Below are 17,965 nucleotides of genomic sequence, written 5' to 3'. Positions count from 1 at the left end.
GGTGCTTAAGTGGGAAGCCAGTTCGTTCTGAAGTTCATGTAAAACGCAGCCTGGGATGTTGTCCGGTCCCATAGATGCTGTGTTTTTGGCTTTAGAGAGTGCAGCTTTTACTTGTGTAGTTGTGATTATAGGGACTCTGCATTCTTCCTGTATAGATATGGGCCCTTTGGGGGTGAGAGGGGGGTGAAGTTAGCACTGAACCTATCTGCCAGGATGTTGGCAATATCAGACGGTTCTGTAATTTTTGTGCCTTTGTGCTGTAACTCAGAGCAGATATGGGTGTTGCCATGGAGATTTTTGACATGGCTATAGAATGCTTTGTGGTTGTTCTTGGAATTAGTGGTGATTTTGTTTTTGTAGCTAGCTTTAGAGGATCTTATAAGGCATCTCAGCTTCTTACTGAGGCTGACGAGGGAGCTCCTCCACTCATGGGATTTTACTCTCTTTTGCAACAGTTTCTTCCATCTGTTGTACAGTTTGTTTATGGCAGCAGGGGGCCACCAGATTGGCTTCCTTTTTTTGGAGGATAGCATCTTGGTTCTGTTTGGGATAACATGATCCATGCACTTGTGTAAGTGCTTATAGTGCTTTTGTGTAAGATTTATCAGTTGTAACTGTATTGTCCATCTGCATGGGTGTCATGAAGTTCACCACTTCTGTCTTAAGAAGCATGAAGTTGGCTTTGGAGAAATGTTTTACTGTGGTTTCCTAAATGGGAGGTGGGGACGGGATGTGGATATCAAGGGTGATTAGTTTATGATCAGATCGGACCAAAAAGGAGTTGACTTCAGGTGTGGAACACTGGTGACTCAAGTTGGTAATGACTATGTCTAGAATATTGTTGCCCCTGGGGGGGGTGTGGATATGTTTTTCTAGGGCATTAGAGTTTATGAATTCCAGAAAGCGTTGAGCTAAGAAGTTGGTACACAAGTAGTTTTCCCAGTTAATGGTGGGGTAGTTGAAATCGCCCATTATTAGGCTGTTTGGTTGATCCCTAATATTTTCCAGTACATCAAGAAAAGAGGAGTGGGAATCCTGGGGCATGGTGGGGGATCTGTAGCAAGCTACAATTTGAATTGCAGTTTTGCCCAGAGTTAGTTGCACTTGGATAACCGTGGCTGCATTATGCTGAGCAACTAGCTTGGAGGTGTGGATATCCTTAATGAATATGGACACACCTCTGCCTTTGGTGCTCTGGTTCAGGTTACATGGCCAAAATGTGTGGTATGAGTTATAGCCTGGTAGTGCAGGGGTGCTCTCTGGAGCCTTGAATCCGGTCTAAGTCATTGCACAGATATCAATGTTCTCCATTTTAAGGAGAGCCTCGAGTGAGTGCATTTTGAGATTTAGACTTCTAGCATTGAGTAGCATCACCCTCAGTTTTTGCTTGCCTGTTCCTGTTATGGTGGTGAATTTGTCATTTGAACCTTGCCTAAAAAAGGCACTCTAGGGGCGGCAAGAACCTTAGCCAGTATCTCGAATCCCAGGGGTGACAGGTAGAGGCCATCTCTGGCAAAGCATCATGGTCTGTCGACCATGTCGTCCCAGGCAGACAGACACTGGATCCTTTTAGAATGGCACCAGAAGCTTAGCCAATTGTTGAAGTCAATCATTTTGTCCTTGTACTGCGGCATCGTTCTGGGTGATGACAGAATGCTACTCAGGGCTAGGGTCTTATCTGCCTGGGCTACAAGATCAGAGAGCTCTTCCATGTCTCTTTTCATGTAGTCCAGAGAGGTATGTCTCAGGTCATTCACACCAGCATGGACAATTACAGAGTCATATTTGTACTTGTTGTGGAGTGACCTGAGTGCGTGGGTTATGTGGCGGATCCTGGCACCCGACAGGCAGCTGACAGTAACCTTCTCCTTGTTTAGCCTGGTGAGTGGGACATCAGTGTGCCTGACTATAGAGGCACCTATGACTAGTGTGTTGGGTACGTTGTTTTGCCTTATTGATTGTGGTTGAGTGGCACACTGAACCTGTCAGCTTTGTGTCATTTGGGTTGTGTTGGGGGATGGAGGTTGCTTGTATTTCTGCTTTGGAGGTCTCTGTTGCTTAGACAGATTATTATTGAGAGCTTTCTCTCACAGAGTAAACCTTCCTTTCTCTATCAAACCCTAAGCCACGAGAAAGCAGATCGGAGGAGATGGTACGGTCTTAGACATTTAAAAAAGTTATTAGAAGGGATAGTAAATTAAAAAAATATATTCTAATGTATTTATTATAAACTATTAGGTGTTGCATCAAAAACAATCATAAAAAATCAATAAATCATGACTTGCATGAGTCACCTGACAGAAAATAATATAATTACTGGAATACAGGAAACATTCCTGCATAAAATGTTATACCAAAATACAAAGCTAATGAGATTTACTTTCTGCCTGTAAGATTTATGGCACAATAGATTAACCTTACTTTGGCCCTCAAAGTCCTCAAGACTTCTTTCTTGTTTAGGTTGGTTTGGACTCAACTTATAATCTTCCTGTTGCCTGCCTGTTCTTTCTGCTGTAGTCTTATTTCCTTTTAAGATGCCTGATCCTAACCCTTCCTTAACAGGCTAGACTGAAAAGAGGCAGCTCAGTCGTCCATACCTGCTACTTCCCAGAGTGGTCCTTAAGCCTGGAATGCAGAAAAGGGAGAGGGGAGGTCAGGACAAAGCAGTCCGTTACCAAAATACACTTCTAACTGGTACTACATGGAACAGCTCTAGGAGCTTCCATAGTGCAGCAACTTCTGAATCCCTTCCCATTCTATGAACTGGACGCACTTGTGTCTGTGTTAAGAGACTTAAAGCCGATCTGAAGGCACTTAAACTCTCTCCTAAATGAAGGCTTTAAAATGTTTGTGTATTCTCAAATTCCTATATATTAAGCATTGTACAAATTAATTACCAATACCTGTAACCTTGTGTAGGAAGACGAAATAAGGTTAGCAGAAAAGCAAACCCTCATTTATCAGCAGTAATTTTAGACAGTCTGCATTCATTTCCTCAGAATAGTAAGAATTATTTTTTGTTTATTTTCTAAGACATGAGAGTTATTATCTATGCTCTCTCTGTGATTATGTATAAAGGTGAATCCATCACAATGACTTACTTATTTCCTTTATTCTTCATGTGTTGCAAGCTCTTGCACATAAACTCCTACCATGTGTCTCTTTGACCTCACCATTATTGTAAACTCAACCCATACACACACAGAAACAGACTTCTTCCCCCAAACGCAAAAACATTTGGTACATCCAAATGTTTTAGCATTAAGGACTGAAACCAACATTTACCTAGCATGACCTGGATTCTGCCATTTAACATGTACACTATTTGAGCAGCCAATCAATAAACTGTCCATTTAGCAGCTTACAAAAGTGTGACACACTTTCAGTAAAACAGACTTTTGATATGAAGTAGATCCATATATATGGATGTATGTGATATAAACATACAGATATACAACTTCTACTAAATGTCAAAAGAAATAAAATGTACGGCATGCCCTGATCATTCATTTTGTCCTGTTTTTCACCTTGTTCAGAGGATGGAAGTTTACAGATGTGATCAGTGTTTAGCATGAAGCTTGAAAAGAGAGAAGTAGAGATGCCCAAACCCCTTATTGTATGGAAGTTGAGTACAATAAAAATGAAACTCGGACACCTCTTTGTTTTATGATGTTTTACATTGACCTGAAAGGCTGATCTTTCTAGTGGAAAGCTCTATGGAGTCTTTACCTGCTTGCCCCATACTGAAGGTGTGATCATACAAGCTACAAGATTCAGTGGCATTTTTGACCTATAGTGTAGATTCTGAACTGATATGGATTCATTGTCATATTGTATTGTTATCTGAGTGGATATGGTCCATAATTGAAGAAGCTAGCCCAAAAACATTTTTGTTGAGATAAAAGTACCCGACACCCCCATGAATGGGTTTTGCCAACTGTACATCCTATCTTTTATAACTAATTGTGAGGCTACAAACTCTTGGTGTAAATTATAAAATATTTTGAGACTATAGTTTTTCAGGTGATTGTTATAGCTGTATCTTCACTGAAAAGTAAATTCAAAGAACAAACCAATACCATATCTGGATGTAGTTAATAATAACTACCAATTTGTTAACCAAGTTGGCCCACTGGACACACAGTCCCTTTTCAGGAGCAACCCAGGATCAATGTCTGGTTAACTTACTCTAGATTACATAGAAAGTAAATAAGAGCTAAATTAGACTTCATACCACAGGAACTACAGCTTGCAGCCTTCTCCCTCTATGCCAACTGCCAGAGTGCAGTTCATTCATTAGTTCAGTTTTCAAAGAAGATGGTTCTGTTATGGATATGGACAATAATACTTTTACATGAGAGGATATAATTCCCTCATACCCAAATGCAGGACTATTACCACATCCACTCAAGAAGCAATATAACTCTGAGACTGCAAAGCTGTTATGGTTACCTTTAGAAATATTTCAGGGATTATCTTTTTCCTTTGGTGGTTTTGATTAACATATCTTTATTGAAAAAGAGTGATAGAACAAAATCCTACTGAGCTTTCCATGGGTTTCACAGCTTACTGTTGATATTTTCTGTGTATTCACCTACAGGTATTATTATTTTGGTATTACTAACATGTAGCAATATGGCACTGATAGAAATAAAGAAAAAAGTGATACATAGCTAATCCTTGATACTAATATTGGGTAACTTTGGTGGACCATAGTAACTCTTGGAATTATTTATCTTAACTTGGACTTTCTGAATTATTTATTTATTGGCATTTGTTTAGCAGGATAGTCCAAATGAGCAGTGTCCTTTTTCAATGGAGGCTCTGGGAGAAAAGCTCCATTATATAGACATCATGGACATTATTTGCATTGTTTCAGCATTTGTAGTCATTTCACTCATGAGCAAAAGTTCCATTATTCAGCCATCCCTGGCATCTATTACACCATTTACAGTTTACATTAAAATAATAGTTATAAGGTTGTATGTGAATACAATTGCTCCTCCTCCCAACAAATTTCAACACATGTGAGAGATGCAACCATATAGCCAAACTGGAGGCTAAGCTCTCTCAACTCAGTACTGGCATAACCAGTCAGGAGGAGAAGGAAACCATACTCACTACAATTCCAGTCTCACATAGACCTACCACGACAGCAAACCAAACACATAATCACACAAAAACATACTCGGAGGCTCTAAATAAAGATCTGCCGAAGCAGCAGAGACCTCCAAAGCAGACACCCAAGCAGCCGCTACCCCAAAACAAAACACGTGCAACACATATCTCACAAAGCCAGTGTGCCAAACAGTCACAGCCCTTAAGACTAAACAACACACCTGATACACTTGTAATAGGTGAATCTATCGTCAGGCACACTGACGTCCCGCTCACCAGGCTGAACAAGGAGAGGGTCACGGTGAGCAGCCTGTCGGGTGCTAGGATCCGCCACATAACACAAGCACTCAGGTCACTCCAAGGCAAGTACAAATATGACTCAGTCATTGTCCATGCTGGTGTGAATGACCTGAGACGTACCTCCCTGGACTACATGAAAAGAGACATAAAGGAGCTCTCTGAGCATGTAGCCCAGGCCGGTATGACCCTGACCTTGAGTAGCATCTTACCCTCACCAAGAATGATGCCACAATATGAAGACAAGATGATCAATTTCAACAGTTGGCTTAAGTACTGGTGTCATTCAAAGGGATCCAATGCCTGTCAGCTTGGGATGATATGCTCGACAAGCCACGATGCTTCGCTAGGGACGGCTTGCACCTGTCACCCCTGGGCTTTGGATATTGGCAAAGGCTCTTGCTACCCCCATAGTGCCTTTTTTAGGCAAGGCTCAAAAGACAAACCCACCTCCATAGGTATCACAAGGGATAAGAAACTAAGAGTAATGCTAGTCAACGCCAGAAGTCTAAACCTCAAGATGCACGCACTCGAAACTCTCCTTAGCATGGAGAACATCGATATCTGTGCAGTAACAGAAACCTGGTTCAGGGCTCCCGAGAGCACCCCAGCACTACCAGGTTATACCTCATATCATGCTTTTCGGCAAAACTTGGACCGAACCACAAAAGGAGGGGGAGTATCGATATTCATCAAAGATACCCACACCTCCAGGTTGGTGGCAAAGCACGAAGCATCAGAGACTATCCATGTGCAACTAACAGTGGGTAAAACTGCCTTCCAGTTTATAGCCTGCTACAGACCACCCTCCCAAACCCAGGAACCCCACTCGGCCTTCCTGAGAACACTGGAAAATATGAAGGTCTCTCCAAACACCATTATATTGGGCGACTTCAACTACCCAAACATAGACTGGGAGCATTACTCTAGCTCCAACACCCTAGCCCAAAGGTTCCTAGAATTTATAAACTCAAATGCTATGGAACAACTTGTTACCACTCCCACAAGAGGGGAAAACATACTGGACCTGATCATCACCAACATGGGGACTCTATGCTCCAGACCAGAAGTGTATCCCTCACTGGTAAGATCAGACCATAAACTAATCTCACTGGATATTCACATCCCGACCCCACCCCCTGCCCAGAAAACCACAGTGAAAAACTTCTCTAAAGCAAATTTTACACTCCTCAAAACTGAGGTGGAATCCTTCAAAGCCCCCGGGCCTGTGGAAAATACGGCCCAGACCGCAGAATCCTTTATAAACACATTCTATGAACACCGTCAGGAATGCATGGATCATGCAATCCCAAATAAAACCAAGACCCAATCCTCTAAAGGCAGACGTCCTGTCTGGTGGACCCCAGCCATAAACAAACTATACAATAGAAGGAGGAAGCTACTAAATGATAAAGCAAAATCCCAAAAAGGGAAGGCATCACTGATCAGTATTAGCAAAAAACTACGGGCACACATAAAATTGTCTAAGGCCAGCTTCGAGAGAAAAATTGCACAGGACATTAAGGATAATCACAAGGCTTTCTTTAGTTATGTTAGGAACCTGGGTGGTAATTCCCAGATATGCTCAGAATTAGTCCAAAATGACAAAAATACACCAAACCCACAGACATTGCCAACATCCTAGCTGACAGGTTCAGTGCAAACTTCTCCCTCCCCACCAAAGGGCAAATAGCTATCCCAGCAGAGTGCTGCCCCTGACATCTCAGATGCTCAGGTAAGAGCCGCCCTCTCCAAAGCAAAAAACACAGCATCAATGGGACCAGATGGTGTCCCGGGCTGCGTCCTACATGAACTCAAAGAAGAGCTAAACCCAAACATAAAACTACTGTTCAATCTCAGCCTTACTACAGGATATGTGCCCAAAGAGTGGCGTACAGCAACAGTGGTCCCTCTCCATAAAGGTGGTGCCTCAACGGATCCTGGAAACTATCGCCCCATAAGCCTGACTAGCTTGGGCTGCAAAGCTATGGAAAGGATCATCATGGATCTCATAAATAAAGATATTGGTGACCTACAAACACTGGATCCTACCCAGTTCGGCTTTGTTAAGGGCAGATCCTGCCTCTTAAACCTGGTTGATTTCTTTGAAACAGTCACCAAGGCTATTGACGAGGGGAAGGTGGTCCACACAGCCTACCTGGACCTCGCAAAAGCCTTCGATACAATACCCCACTCGGGCATTATAGATAAGCTCACCAGCTTAAATATAAACCCCTATGTCACTAGATGGATTGCAAACTGGCTCAAGGACAGAACCCACATGGTTAGAATTGCTGGAGCCATGTCAGACTCCAAACCAGTTACAAGTGGTGCCCCACAAGGCTCAGTCCTGGGACCTCTCTTGTTCGGTATATATTTCTCGGAGGTACAGGCCAACACGGAAGGACTGTGGCTGACCAAGTTCGCAGATGACTGCAAACTGGGTGCCATAATCGACTCTCCAGCTGACACAAGCATCCTCCAAAAGAGCCTCATAGAAACAGACAACTGGTGCCAGTGCCATGGCCTCAAGCTAAATGCCAAAAAGTGTATAGTCATCCCCTTTGGCAAAAACAAAGTGCCCACAAATTACCACATAGGTGGAAATCCATTAAGTACAGAAGAAGTAATTAGGGACCTGGGGACCCAAGTTGATAGCAATCTCTCATTTGACAACCACGTGGCCAAAGTGGTTAGAAAAACATTTTATATAGCCCACCTAATCATGAAGGGATTCACATCTAGATCAGGGGAGGTCATCGTGCCTCTTTACTCATCCCTCATCAGGCCCATAATTGAGTACAATGCCCCTTTTGGGATGTACCTTACCAGACACCTGCAGCAACTGGAAAGACCCCAAAAGTACCTCACCAAGAGGATCAAAGGGCTCAAACAGATGCCATATGCTGCCCGGTTAAAGAAACTCCATCTCTACTCAGTGGCATACCGCCTGTTCAGAGGCGATCTGTGCCTGACGTATAAAGCCATGTCCAACCCGGAATTAATGGACATGCTGCACCTCAGAAAATCCAAATCCCATCGAGCTACGTGCTTGAGAGACTTGAACCTCAGCATTGAAATAAATAGGACATGCTGGAGGGACAGATTCATAACCCAGAGGCTCCCTTCACTCTGGAATAAAATCCCAGTCCAGGTTAGGCAGAGTCCCTCATTGACTCTCTTCAAGAGGAATCTTGATGAGTGGATGGGAGATCGTAGGTTTACCCCGGGTATCACTTCTGTGTCACTGTTAGATAGAGGCACAGTATACTAACCTCGAAAAAGGGCATAGCAAAATAAATTTAAAATGGGTGGCGAAAGCCAAACACATTCTGGCTAGGCTTATAAATGCCCTAGGGCAGATAGCCTAGTATGAACCTATGAACCTATGACAGAGCAGCCCAGTGAAAGGAAGGAGGGGAGGAGGCACAAACAAGATAAAGGATGTGAGATGAGAGATGAGGGAATAGTTATGATAACAGTAGGATGTTTTATATAGCAGAGCATTATGGCATTAATTCATATAGCTATATATACAGAGTGGTGAATATGAAGAACCTGTTTATCAGATATTGTTTCTGTCTGCAGACAGAATGTGATCAATTTTCCATTTCTAGCTACATACTGAGATATGCCAACTTTATTTTTACTGCATTTAATTTGAAAATATTTTTACTGTAGAATGTCAATATGATAGCTTTTTGCTGTTCTCGAAACATTATGTTAAGTAGTCCACTGGACTGCAGTAATCCTGATAAATTATTGATTTTAGTAGCTAAAATGTGATTCTGTCTTCATGCTGCCTTTGCTGTGCAGGATTCCATCATCAGAGTTTTCCATCGGTCTTCTGAAAGGTGCTTACATTATTTTGCCCACTGCCGTAATGAATTTAAAGGATGTATAGTGCTCCATGATGACGTGAGGTCCCTTTTTACTTAGTGAGAGTACCAGAGCAAATATCCAGTCAAACAGGCTTTCTCCAAATTATAAAAAGAGAGAGAATAAACACCTAGTGTGATGTTTTACCAGTAACTTGGGAAATCCTGCTGTCTCTGGTCTCCGTAGGAAGACTTTTTGGACTCTTCACTTTGAAGTTTGGAAAGGCAGTTGTAATACTCATCTACTCTTTCAGTTAGAAAGCATAATATAAAACAAAATTGTTTTATGGGCTAAAATCTAGGATTAGAAAGAGATGCCATGCTAGTAGCTATGGAAATAAGCTTTGCTTAAAATATGCTTTAGTATATGTTTTAATGCATTCAGCAAATGGCAATTCAGAAAAAAAAAAAACACATGCATTGTGCTTCCATGTCTTTCAGTAAACATTTTTGGCTCCCCTGATGACTGATCCCAAGAATTCCTTTATTGGGTCTGCTAGATCAAATAAGATTTCTCTAGACTATCACTGACTCGTTTTTCAGGCTGCTTGGGAGAGTGAGGCATGTTGGGACAGTGTCATATATGATGTAATGGTCTAAGTTTCCACCTCCACACATAATTGTACTTTCTCAGGGCATGTTAGCATATTGTCCAGTTTCTACAACAACAACACCATTGTCCTTCCTCCTTGAAGAAAACAATCCTGTGTGCATCCATATCCTCAGCTGGAGATCACCTGTGAAGCGTACCCATGTGCATATCACCCACCTAGGATGGGCATGCGCATCCTCCCAGCCAGCACCTCGGATGCCTGAGTCAGTAGTCAAGGTTGCTATCCCTTATGTGCCATAACACTGGCATTTGTGTTTCTATTTATATCAAAAGAGTGTCTTGCCTTTTTCATTTTACTGTCACCTGAAAATGTAATCACTAAAGTTAAATTATACAAGACTATCAGTGAAAACATCTCATTATAGCTTTTGAAGAGCACACATTCCATAAATTATCTTGTATAAAAAGGTCATAACTCATTTTTATTGTCCCAGGAAATGTTTTAGTATTATAAATTCATTTATTTGCATGTAGAAGTTGAATGCTCAAAAGTTATCGGAGTCAGTGAGCAAACTAACATGAAATTTCAAAAGACATTGAGATGTAACTTTTAAATTAAGTTTTTTTTTTCTGCTTGTCATTAGAAAATTATGGAGGAGTTACTGTTGTACTGAATATATGCAGTAATAACTAAACAGTTCACTCAAGCTTACTTTTCTTTCTTCAACATAAATTTGTTAAAAGTATTTAATTTTCGTATTTTCATCAGAATATTTCCATAGCATTCTGTAACTACCCTAGCTGTGAGTAGAGTCTAATTTGTTGTGGTGTATCATCCTCTGATCTGGAAAACTTCCCTCATGGACTGATGAGTAATATGCAGCTTCTACATATATTTTATGTTATAGGCCTGCTGTCTGTGAAGGCTTTTCTGGTCAGGATGTATGTTCCTGGTATGTTTCTGTGTTTGGAAATAGCCTTGTTTGTTAATCTATAAACCATTAAATGCTGTATAATACTATTTGAAAAATGACTCCTATTGCTCTCTGATGGTTTACTCTCTCTCTGTTACAGTGCTTTAGTGATGCAAACAAAACAGGTACAGAACATGGTGACAATGGTAAGGTGTTTTTCAGTGTTACTTTACAGTTTGCTTCTAATTTACAGTACTTATTTTATTTGTAAAGTTTAATGAGACTTGCAGGTAGGTAAAGCTATCTCTTTGACAGACTTGCCTTTTGGTGCTCTGAAAGGAACTTAATATGAGGACAGCAGTGCTGCGTACAACCTGTATATATTATTTTACTGTAGTGAAGAGCCTTGCTTTAGAGTGAGGAAAATAGAGGTCTATGCATTATGTTACAGTATTATACTCTTATTTATCACAGAGTGTAGTAGTTCTAAAGCAATAGAAACCTTCGGCTAGCTTTTTTTTTGAAAGCCCAACATTTGAAGAGATACAAATTCTTTGTCAACCAACATAGCAGAAGGTCTGGGTGCTTCTGAAAGCCAACAGGAGGTAGTAAGGGACCAACAATACTCTATGGGAGCCTGGAACATCACTGGTTTTGCTGGCCTCTGTAATTCCTGTAGTAAATAAATCTGAGATTAGAAGGTCCATATAATGCTAACAGGATGTGCATGGGAGGCAAGCACTGTGATGCTACTTGCTTAGTTGTATGGTAGCAGGCACTTATCCCTATCCTGACTGCCACTCAGGGCAAGCATCACTACCAGGGTTCTGTAGGCAAATTGTTAGGCCAGGCTGCAAACAGATGCAGCCTTGGCAGCAGGCTAATGAGCTGCATAAGATGCCCACAGATCTTTTGGTTGTATCTTGTATAACCGAATAATAGACCACAGGGGTTCACAGAGAGTTCTGTTCAGTGCAATGATGACTCTAAAGTCTCTGCTATATAAAGCGGAGACCACTGATAACCATTCCATAGTGCAAAAGCTGTCACTTGGTCTGTAGTGATGTATTGCTCTTAAAAGTATTAACTACATTCATCTATGTGGCTATCCATTGCAAGTTGTTCAACAGGTTGTTTATGAAGTTTTTGTTTACTTCGTGTAGTTTCCAACATATGTGGGTCTTTTCCATATGGTCAAGTGAAGTCAACATTTGGTGTGCCATTAAAATAATGTAAATATTCTGCACTGTGAATGCTTTGTATAAAGAAACCACTTATTTATCTTGCATTACATCCAGTATTGAATAGGCAGAGTAAAGACTTCATTTCTTCCTAAAATGTTAGGTGTTGCTAACAAATAGGGGAACTGTAAAGCCAGACAGCACAGTCTCTAAATTTCCACAGACTGATCACTTTATGTAAAGCAACATGTTGGGGGGGGGACCCATTGAAGAACAAGCAAAACAACTCACAAACAGGACCAAATCCAAGCCAGAGAGATCTCTCCGTCAGGGGTCAATAGCACTCAAATTCAAACAAAAATCACAATGGGATCCTCATATCGTAGTTTACATTCCATAGGAATAAAAATGCTTAAGGGTCTTATTTTAATTACTAAATATTGTTTTTCAAATCCAGATAGGAAGAATGTTTTGTGACATGTTTAATCTTGTTTATTATCCTTTATTAGCAAAGCAGATAAGTGCTGTTTAAAGATGCATATCAAACTGCCTCTTGTAGCTTTAAGGGCTCTTACTTATATACACATTTGGTGTAATGTTGAAAATTGAATACTGTTGGGCACAAAAAAATAATTCAACATGTAGAACAAAACTTCAGAATTATAAAATAGATTGAAGTAAAAAGCTCCATAATTGTCAGCCACTAATCTTCAGTGATTGGCTTTTAACTGATTTATGGGATTTTTTTATTGTTTTATTCTAGTTAGTGGATAATTAAAGGATAAACGAGCTAGTGAGTGGAGTGCGTTTGACTGTGATAGGTGTAGAAAATAGGAATGAGCTGTTTAATTGGTTAAAAATGTTAGCCAATGGCCTGTCTCTATAGTGACGTAGTATATATATATATATATATATATATATATATATATATATATATATATATATATAAAAGAATGAATAAGAGAAACTATCGTAATGCTAGATATACATAGGCATCGCTAAATGGTAAGACCAATGAATGGGAGGGGGGGTGTGGGAAATTAAGTCAGTGCAGATCAAGTGCTGAAAAAGCCCGCCAAAGTTGGAGTTAATCAATGGAAATTATAAAAGGCATTATTGGCAGGTTGAAAAAAAGGGAAAGTGATTGGATTCAGGGTTGGTCCAATGAGCAGAAACCTGGGGAGAGAGTGACCCAATACAAATCAAGTGAGGAGGAGGTATCTGGTTGGTCTGGAGTTTCCAGTAAATAGCCAATGGAAAAATATATTTATCGTCATAATTGTTGGACCAAAAGCTAGGTAGTAAAAACTGAAAGGAGGCCTTGAGAGGACAAGTGTCTGCCAAACAAACACATAATAAAATAGAATCAAAATGAAGAGAACTAACAAGGATTCGTGTGCATTTCCAAATAGTGACCCATTGAGCAGAACCAAAACCTTTCACAGATGCAGCATTGGAAAAAACCCCAAAGTAGAAAAATAATCTAGCCGGAGTCCCTGCTAAACATTAATCAGACCCGTCTTGTAAAATCTTCAACAGTGTTAAAGTTTCCAAAAGAGAGACACGAGTTTAAAACTGCACATACAAAAATAAAGATTAAATGATGATAAAATAAAATAAAAATACAATAAAAGTAAATGTAAATATAAGAATAAATAACTAAATAAATAAAATAAATAAATCAATGCAAATAAGAGACCATAATCATACATAGGATTCCTCAGTGGAAAAAATGGTCAATCCATCATTCAGCTTTAGTAATAGATAGGAAATCTTAAAATACCAAAAAAAAATAATTTGTATTTAATGGAAAGGGATATTTATGAATATAGACATTATATAAATTCAAGTAATGCACGAGATATCTGAGTGTGACTTAGCTTGTTAGGGAGTTAAGTAATGTTATGGATGCTGAGATATGATATTCAGGCAAAGACCTCTCATTATGTCCACACAGTGCTTTCATAGGGACCTTCTTCAGATCTGTTTGCCAGGATACAATAGATCAACTAGAATTAAAAATAAACATCAAGTAAAGACAAGAATGCACTTAAAAAAAAACAGTATAATGAAAGAAACAAGTAACGATGCTCACTTAGTAAAAACCAGACATCAGAAAATATAGAGTAAGGAAAACAGCATCAACAGACTTGAATAGAAGGCATGGTGGTGGATCTTTGTAATATTTAACATGTTCGTAACTGAAACATAAGAGTTCAGTCCAGGGTGTTTATTTACCTCTAGCTTATGTTGCCATTCAAGTTCCTTCTTCTTAAGGCAGTTGTTGAAACTCCCTTGTAGTTCTTCAAAAAACAATTTGTCTAACATGTGAAAGGTGAAGTTGTCATGTCCTGGTCTGTTCAGGCTGTATTTGGCTAAGGTGTTGAGGTGATTCCTGTGCTTTAATGTCTGTAGGATGACTTGCTATGCAAGTCTTGAGTTTATTAATTGTTTTACCAATATAAAATGATGTGCACTGGGTGCATTCTGCTCTGTAGATAACATCACTGGTGGAACAGTTACTGTGGTCCTTACTATGGTCCTGTTTCTTGGTGTTTGGGCAGAAAAAAAACATGACTGATTATTCATATAGAGGCAGTAGCAAGCAGTTAGGGGTCAGCAGCTATAGGTTCCTTTTTTATGTTCAAGTCTATCCTCCAAGTTTTTGGGGTGCACTCAATGTAATCCCTGAGATTTTTGTTTCTATGGATATTAAATTAAATGTTGGTTTGTTGGTGGATAGTGAGGCTAACTGCGTGGTTGCTTTTAATTATGATCCAGTTGTCTTTTATAATTTTAATAATGTCATTACAGTCCATAGAATATGAAATCATCATAGAAAGGTTCTTTATGTTGTTCTTGTGGCTTCTCCTTATTCGGTTTTCTTCTCGAGTAGCTGGAAAATTAGTGTCACTGGTCTTTGCATCATTAATGGGGATCAAGAATGTTTTTAATGAACCTGAAACTGTACCCACATGCTACGAAGACCCTCTCTAGCTCCAAAAGGGTTTTCATAAAATCTTTAAGTTCCTTCAAGACTCTGGCCATCTTGATGATGAGCTTTTTCGTGATCAGGGGGTGCATGCTCTTGTGGTGTAATACTAGGTTCACCCTAGTGGGCTTTCTGTAAAGGTTGTTCTGTAGTGTTTCAGAGTTTAGCTGTTTTGAGATGCAAAGGTCCAAAATACTCCTTTTTTTTTGTCATATGTATTTGTGAATTTTAGGAAATCAGTGGAACTTCTGATGTGCTCGTAAAAATAAAGGAGTTCATCCTCTGAGCCTTTCCAAATGATAAATATGTTGCCAGTGTACCTAAAAATAGCATTCTATTTGTTTAAAGAAGTGGGAGTTGTAGATATGCTCATGCTCTCATTTTCCCAGTGCTGTATTGGACAGGCCAGGGGCCATAGCTGCTCCCATTGCATTTTGCCAAAAGAAGTTGTTATTGAATTTAAAATAGCTATTCTCTAACAGGGTTCTCAAGAGCTTTCCAATGGTCTCAGTCAAAATACTGGAACCTGACTGTAGTTATCGACTCAGTGACTGCCTTGATGCAGTATTCATGTGGAAGCACTGTGTATAGTGCTTCAACATCGTTTGTTACAAGGAATGAATCTTTACTGAGCTTGATGTTCCTGAGCTTCTTTACGTCCCCGGTGTCCAAAATGAATGAGGCATTTGTTGTCCACAAGTGGTCTGATTTGGACCTGAAGAAAGATGGAGAGAGGCTCGCTGATGCTTCCACCCACTAGCTGCCACCGGCCTGTAATGAGGGTCTTTCGCATTTTTGTGCAGTTTGGGGATACCAAAGAAACAAGGAATCCTGGGCTCTGGGACTGTGATAAAATCAAGAACTCCATCGCTAAAAAGTCCAGGATTGTTGATATCTTGAAATTCCAGCAAAATATTTTCATAAGCAGCTTTGACCTTGTAGAAGTCACAATTGTCATAGTAGCTGGGTTGTTTAGCATACCATCAGTCTTCTGGATGTAGCAGATAGTGTCCGTAACTAAAATGCCCCCACCTTTATCTGTTTTCGTGATTGCCCTGGTGGGATTGGAACTAAGAGCTTTCAGTGCATGAGATTTCTGTGGATTAAGATTATATAAGCTTCTCTTAGAAGGGTTTGTAAGGATCCTTCTAATGCCCGCTTTGCACTTCGTCTCAAAAGCAGTGATGGTGGGGTGAGGTGGGGAGCAGAAGTTACTCATTTTTTTTCTATTGCTCCTTCTTAAAATCACTACCTGGATTATTTTTATCTAAAAAGAAAAGTTTACAATTGATTTTTCTAACAAAGAGCTTGAAGCTGATGAGGGTCTGAATGAGGTCCCTCCTTCTAGAAGGGACAGATATCATATCTTTCACAAGGACTGGAATCTTGGCTTCGGTTAGTGGATTTTTGGAATGATTCCAGATCCTATTTTTAGTGAGTTGTTCCTTGTCTGTTGCCATTGTGGTAGATCCTCGGGGGAACCCACAGATTTTTTAGGTCCCTCATGTCCCTCCAAGATTGGTCATCAGTGATTTGCTCATTTTCTGGTGGTAGTTGTCTCTTACGTGGCAGCTTGGAGGGGTATGGGGAACAGGGATCATTGTGGAGGTCTGGTAGCATTGCTCTTGGGTCATTGTGGGGGTTTGATTACATTGTACTTGGATAAAGGTTCTCAGGTCTAATCTTGGTGTGATTAATATTAGTATATGAGCTATTAACGACAAAAGACAGCCAATATGTATTTTCCTTCCATTTAATATCCTTAATCTTCTCTAAAAAGCCTTGGCTGTCTGTGTTATAGGAGGGAATTTTTATAACAAAAGGCATTAAAAAATCATGTAGTAAAATTCCCATATTTCATAGGAAATATTTTCTAGTTAAAACAATAGGTCAACCACTGAAATTATTAATTCCCTTGTGAATCTTTGGAAGGCAGCTAAAGGTTGCAATACATGTATTAAAACCATTAAAAGTTTTCTGTAAATCATGTTTGGAAAATATTCTAATGAAAGCCTTTAATAAAGTTAAATATTGTTCTACTGCTTTATAATATGTTTTATATCACTTTTTTTCATATACTTTAGTGTCATTTAAATGTGTATAACACATATTCGCATATTGCATATGATTCAGAATAACAACCTTATTTCCTTTTATCAGCAGGTTTTCTAACTAACCTCTGATCTTCACAAAGCATTTTAAGAGCTAGCCATTGTTCCTTACTTAAATTAAACTGAACAGTGTCTTGAGTTCTTAAAAAAATTATTAAATACATTTTCGACACTATGGTGCAATACTGTTATGAAACTTTGAATATTTTCATTAGTGAAAGGTGGCATAAACATTATATCACTTTTGATCTTGTTCATATCTAAAATATTATAAGCATTACATTGTATGTCTTCAAGTTGTTCTTCATCAGAAACACAAGACAAAAGTGAAGCATCAGCACTTCTATCCAAATCTAAAATCATATTATCAGTCCGTTTTTCAAAAAAGTCCATAAGATGTAATTTTCTAGCAAACAAAAAAGCTCACACTTTAAAACATGTAAACGAGACAATACCATAGGAATAAATTTTAAACCGAAACTCAAAACTGATAAAGCAGCTTCCGATACATCTATGGCAGACAGGTATAAAACTAAAGACTCCAAAAAAGACTGATTATCTTTAAGAACATTAATACGATCTAGTCTTTTTATTATTCCCACCATTTGAATGTCTCTCTGAGTTTTTGTTTGCTCCCCGGCCATTTCTGTCTCTCTTTTTACTGTTATATTGTTGGGCTGTAGGAACATCACTCTGAAATAATTTTGCTTTTGTTGATGGATTTTCACATACCAGTCATGGTGGAAAATGTTCTCCTTCACTCTCACTATCTGTAACTGCTTCCATATCTTCACATGTAGCAAAAGAGACTGAGGTAGATGTCATCACGTTCAGGGAGGGGAGATAATACATCACTGCATTTGATTTGTGTTTCCATAGAAACACTCTATCCAGATTGTAGTCTTTTAAGTCTCTTTTAAG

At 39.5% G+C, this 17,965-nt stretch overlaps 1 protein-coding gene across 1 annotated transcript in view; it reads left to right on the top strand.

The window, feature by feature from the left end:
* Positions 1-17,965, top strand: part of LOC122810894 (tumor necrosis factor ligand superfamily member 15-like) — a 117,745-nt gene that overhangs the window by 47,544 nt on the left and 52,236 nt on the right. The window contains exon 2 of the mRNA XM_044082435.1: positions 10,921-10,966. Within this exon, the coding sequence (XP_043938370.1) occupies positions 10,921-10,966 (46 nt within the window). The remainder of the gene's footprint in view (positions 1-10,920; positions 10,967-17,965) is intronic.

This window comes from Protopterus annectens, chromosome 9.part0 (genome assembly GCF_019279795.1).
Source record: "Protopterus annectens isolate FY-2018-M chromosome 9.part0, PAN1.0, whole genome shotgun sequence".
Classification (NCBI taxonomy): Eukaryota; Metazoa; Chordata; order Ceratodontiformes; family Protopteridae; genus Protopterus; species Protopterus annectens.
This window is presented reverse-complemented; position numbering and strand designations above follow the sequence as displayed.